A 6,000-nucleotide genomic window follows, 5' to 3' on the forward strand; every position below is an offset into this window, starting at 1 on the left:
TAGTTCTGTCTCGATCCTGCCTTGAAAAGGAAAGTAAAACTATCAGATTGATCATCGTGGAAATTTACATGCATTCACAGAGAAACTATCCACATGTCTTAGACTCATATGTTCATCCTGAGTTCATATGCAGGAACATTTCATATAAGCCTAAAACCAACCCTATTTACGTAGTCAAATGCACAAGCATTCCACGAGATAACTTCAGCTGTCACCTGACTCATCACTAATCAGCAAAATGGCGGTTATGTCGAATGTAACGAAGCCAATGACCGTTCGCAGTTTCATATTCATTTGTATGTCGCTAGAATATGCAAGAAATATCACCAGGAATTGAAGGCAAGTTGTAACAAACTACATTGCCGTTTTTTGTGAGGATTTTATTAAATAAGGTTATTATTTGTTTATTTGAAAAGAATCTAATGATTATGATCTGTGACTGATGTAATGGCGTCGATGTCAAAACTAGATATGTCTCGTCGGACAACGCGACCGCAATTTTCTATCTGAGTTAAAATATGTTACTAGGGGTCATAAAGTAGATGTTTGCTAGGCCTAATTAACATCTTATAGTATAAATAAAGAATGAAGTGTAGTAAGGGACGATAACTCGTTATCGTTACTTACGGAACGTAATGATAGTATGAGCTAATTCGCGATTTTTGCCGGCTATTGTAGCGATTTGGGGGTGGAAAAAATGACGCATACAATTTTGATGGGGTTTTGAACCATAGTAAAACTCGGCTCGATCTAGGTCTGGATGTATCTGGTATCCCTGTGGAAATTCGTATTTATGAGATATTTTGGGTCAAACATGCCAAAATCGTCACTTCAACCAGTAGCTTCTGTTTAACCGGTCCTTAAAAATCAGCGTTTCAATCCAAAAATCTGAAACTCCAAACATAGCAAGAAGAGATAGTTCTGAAGAAAAGGGTATCTTTAGTTTTTAGATATCTTTCATAGAACGGCCACAATAGGGTTTTGAAAAAGGGTCGTATTTTATCGAGAGGTGGCGGATGTTACGTCACCAGTCACCTAAATATCCAATCAGTAGCCTCGAATGCATTCACCTTCCTATTACATCTTCTGCCCAAACGGGAAAAACCCACAATCTATTTTTGATTTGATTCTGTGGTCCCTAGAAGCCCTGATTTTGACATCATAATGATATGCATGACATTTGTTTTTATCTTTGATAGTATATGTAATTATTTATCGATTAGAATACCGCGAGTACATCTGTTGCTAAGATGAACTTAGGGTTGATTGTTTGCTTGTTTTATCACCACGTGTATATATTGCAATCAGGATCGTTTTGAGGCTGGGTCTCCTTATAGTAGTGGGTGACTACCTCACTGAACAACAACACACGAGAGACCCTAACGTATGCTTGCATAGATGCCAATTGATGTCTCATAATCAATTAATGTGTCATATTCCAGAAAACTGAAGAATTGTGAAAATTATTACAGTGGTAACCCCCAAACCTTCAATTTCTTCGCGCCAGTATTATATTTAAACGTAATTGAGAGTTTTAAATGTCGCTCGAATAAATTAAGTGCAAGTGAGGAAATTAAGTGAAAGTGAGGAAATTAAGAGCAAGTGAAGGTACCGTATTTGACCTAATAAGGGCGCAGGGCGCGGGTAATTGACAGTGGGGGCACCCTTATTAAGATTAGTTATTCTGAAGTTTTTTGAAACAGACTATACCTTATAGCAGAATACCCAAGGTTGTGGAAACGGTAAAATATTCAGTCATAAAAATATTCCAGATGAAGATATCTATTCATTATCATATATTAAGCTTTAACATCACTTGAATATTCCTGTAAACTTGTAAACCAGTATAAACCAGCGTGCCAATCATGTTTCGCTACAGTTTTAATTACTGATTGACCATTCGCCGTCAACATCCACAGGCTGGATAAACACCTGAACAGTTGTTACGTACAATAAAGAATGCATTCTTGTCAATGCATAGTGTTGTGTGTTTGTAAATGTATCGTATTGGTTGAAACATGGCGACACACTCACACATTGTACTTAGTTATCTAGGTGAATCATTCAGGCCCTCTCGGCCTTTTGTTTTCTTTGCTAATGATATAGTAAACAGTTAAGTTGTGAGAAGTTATTCTTTTGTTAGGTCATCTGACCCAAAGGGTCAGGATGACCAATAATGATCATGCTTAGTCCGCCATGCTTAAAGTTTTCACATTTCAAACTTCTCGAGTTCCACTTGTGGGAATGAGCTTAAACTTACTTGGAATGATCATGAGATGGTCCTGACTAAATGTTTTTATTTTTCGAGTCGGTCTGAAATCCAAGTTGAACACATTTTAAGCTTCTTCTCCAGTTCTTCCGATGCCATTGATCATGAGCTGGAAATTGGTGAGGGTGTTAAAGAAGGGGAGCTAACAACGTCTTGCTAACCATTTCGTAATATGATTGCACAATCATGGTTTTTGTGAACAACACCTATTTTGAACTTCTTCTCAAGTTTCACCAGTGACATTCAACTCAAATTAGCGACAATGATCTTGAGATATTGCTGACGAAGTGTTATTTTTCTGGTCAGTCCAAAATCCATGATGACCGCCATAACCAACAGTTTCACTACACTACAATAGTAAAAGGGTTTTAAGAGTCAGATGACTGTTTAGGCCCATGGGCCTCTTGTTTACACTGTTTTCCTTCCTTTTAATTTCTTTTACCTGTCTGCACGCATAGATATACGTTAGATGTCATCAAAATTTACACCAATGTAAAGAGGAGGATCTAACAAATATCTTTCCTACATAGCATTTTCCACTGGGACAAGATATAAAAAAGTAATTGCAGAGTGGTGATGCATATATCATAGTAATACAGTACAGTGTGGTAAGGGTTAATATGTATGATATATGAATCCAAACAGTTTTTGCCAACAGATTTTGCTCTTTTGTAAATGAACAAATTGACAATTAGACAGGCCAAAAAAGTCTTTCTGCTTAAACAACTTAATATTATTGCCTATCCTGATGGTTTTTTAATATTTTCAAGAAAGGACTATATTATTAATTATTAAAAAAAATTAAATCATTTAAACCAACCAGTGTAAGGCCATTGTTATAGACTTGATATCTATTTACTATGTTATCATTTTTTTTCCTCTAGGGAAACAATGCTTATTGGATACACATTTGAGGAGCAGTGAACTGTGACATGTTCAACAGACATTTGGAAAAAGTATGTATCCTAATTATAATAATGATGTATTCAGGTCAGGTCTGTTTAAAAGAGACAGGTTAATAAGACCTATTAAATCATACTGCTTTTTCCTGAAATAGAACCTATGAATATTTAGGTAAAGTGTTAAATTGTTTAGGCAAGATAACATGTTGATTATGATGTCGGCAAATTCATTCTCCTAGATTTAAGGCAGAGCTTTACTATCATTAGAATATTCTTGAGGGAGGATTGCTAATTTAATGAGTATTTAGCTGTATTCATTTATTACACAAATACATATGCATTTGAGGTCTTTTACTTGTGGAATCTCATTTGGCTTAAAACTGACTGGTGACTAAGACAACTCTTAGAAAGGTTTTTGGCAACTGTGGTTCAAAACTAACAAGAACATTGGGGGAATATATTTGTAACCTTTTAACAACAATTTTACAAATATGACAAGTAATGGACAACTCATGCTCATTGAAGAGTATATTGATGAGTATTTACAAATAAACAACTGAAAATGATCATATGGTGATTTGGTAGCAGAGTCTGCTGGGCAAATAAAAAGAATAGTTAAAGGCAAATTAGTACAAATAACCCGGATGAGGATGTTTGAAATCTACCGACTAATGAAAATGTGGCTAGCGACTAATATGAAAATAGAATGCAGATTATAACTGCTTTGGGAATTCACACTATAGACCAAGAGTCCAACATTTCTTCTCAAAAATAAGGATATCATATTGCATTGTAGTTGTGTTTTGCTGCATTTTTCAGAATACCTATTGGACCTCGAGGGACTGAAAGAAACATTTCTCCAAGGTAGTTTCATCAGAGTGACTGGTCTAAGGAACAAATGTGTTCCTTCACCTTCCTGAAGGCCTAACATAAAGAAAAGGACAAATTCTTTCCTCCATGTGTAACAAGGATGACTGTATCCTAGATATCACCACACATCCTACATTATTTCAGACCCAGTCATATTGTTGCAGCAAAAACAAAAACAAAAATGGGAAAAAAACAGAATAGCAGTTATTTATAGAACAGAAAGTATACTTGTGTATGTGTATATATATATATGTTTGGAAAAATAAGTTTGATAACCAACTTATAGCAGCTTTCACCTGTTGCCGAGCTCTTCAGGTAAGGTTTAATTTCAAGGGACAACTCAACGATCTCATAAATAATGTGGCGTCGCAATGTATGTGCGTTCAGATAATAGCTCATTAATGTATTAATAAAGTACACTATGTGTTCTTGTTAATGGAAGATAAATAAACCTGACCTGAAGAACCTGACAACGGTTGAAAGCAGCTAGTAAATTGGTCATCATAATTTATTTTTTCCGATATTTAACCACTCTACGTGGACACAAACTTTTTCTCACTATATATACACACATACTTATCTTTGAATATATGATTTCAATTGTATCAAAGATTTGAGTCAATTTTGTCAATTTTTCATCATGTTGATTGAGAAGGATTGTATTGATTTGAGAGTGAGCTTGTACATTTGAGAGGGAGAGGTGTTTGAGAGAAAGAGAGCGAGGAGTGTGACATTGCACTTTGTGCAAAACATTTGGTACAGATATTTAAAAGTGCATTACTGGTTAATAGTGGTTATGTTGTGGGCTTTAAGGATCTTTCATTGAGAGTAGGGAAGCAAATTTTATTTATTTTGAAGACATACTTACATTTTAAGCAAGGAAATATTTGATTACACAGGAACAAGAATATGTATTTGTGATATTTTAATTGGGATTTGAGTATTTTGCATAACAGTGATATGCAGCGAATTATGAATTGCTAGATGCGTATGCCTGTACCAGTATTTTACTTTTCTGTGTCTTAGTGCTTAAATATTTGGATATATAAGACACATCAAACTTTGAACTTGGAAATATTGATCAAACAATCAAGTACATAGTTCTATTTTAATTTTGGTCTTCAAAGACTTTTTAAAACACAAATGGAAAAATAGTGGTCACTTGATGCATTCGATTTTACTGCTGTTGAACCCTGTCTGTGGATGACGAAAGTCAGTGTCATCATTTAACTGATTGAAGAATATGGTTTAACTCATGGCTAAATTTCTGTTAATAATCATATCTAGTATTGTAGGGGCCTACTAGCTATAGGTGTTTACAGAAAGTTTGTCATGCTTGTGTACTTGAATTATTAAAGCCAAAGCGATGTGATAGTCGAGAATATTTGTCATCTTTGCATAACTTTTTTCGAATTACAAAAACATGTTCTTCCAACCTAAAAGTAGATTTTTAATTACCAATCAAACAAAATAATCAATCAATTCATTTTGCATTCAATTGTACGGATGTCATAATTTGTGCTGATACCACAAATTCCAAATTCTCCCTATATTGAGAACATCACAGATGATCGCACATACACAAGAAGTCTGGCGTTGAAAAGCCTGAAGCCTCACCTTAGTACTTTATGAGTGAAATGTCCATTGAAGAAACTCCCTGAAGCTGCAAATTATTTGTATTGGATAAAGTACAATTGATACTGACTGCAATTGTATTGCACTTTCATCTTCCACAGAAAGGTCCAAGGGCAGTAATATATTTCGGAAATTGTTTCCGTCATCTTTTAGAAATCAGTATGTAGACATGTTGTTGATTATTCTACCAGCTTCACAATTTTCCTTGCTTTGGTTCTTTAAAACAAAAATTTAGAAGAAGAAAATAAATAATCTTTGCCATATTATTTTTAGCTCGCCTCCTCATAGGAGCTGGCATCAACTTTTTCCTTAAAACAATTTCTT

At 34.8% G+C, this 6,000-nt stretch overlaps 1 protein-coding gene across 1 annotated transcript in view; it reads left to right on the plus strand.

Moving 5' to 3' along the window:
- Positions 1–5,423, plus strand: part of LOC117322872 (transcriptional repressor protein YY1-like) — a 30,929-nt gene extending 25,506 nt beyond the window's left edge. The window contains exons 8-9 of the mRNA XM_033877805.1: positions 3,154–3,225; positions 3,991–5,423. Of these exons, the coding sequence (XP_033733696.1) occupies positions 3,154–3,193 (40 nt within the window). The 3' untranslated portion in view covers positions 3,194–3,225; positions 3,991–5,423. The remainder of the gene's footprint in view (positions 1–3,153; positions 3,226–3,990) is intronic.
- The last annotated feature ends 577 nt before the right edge of the window (positions 5,424–6,000 follow it).

Source organism: Pecten maximus, chromosome 3, assembly GCF_902652985.1.
Source record: "Pecten maximus chromosome 3, xPecMax1.1, whole genome shotgun sequence".
Classification (NCBI taxonomy): Eukaryota; Metazoa; Mollusca; class Bivalvia; order Pectinida; family Pectinidae; genus Pecten; species Pecten maximus.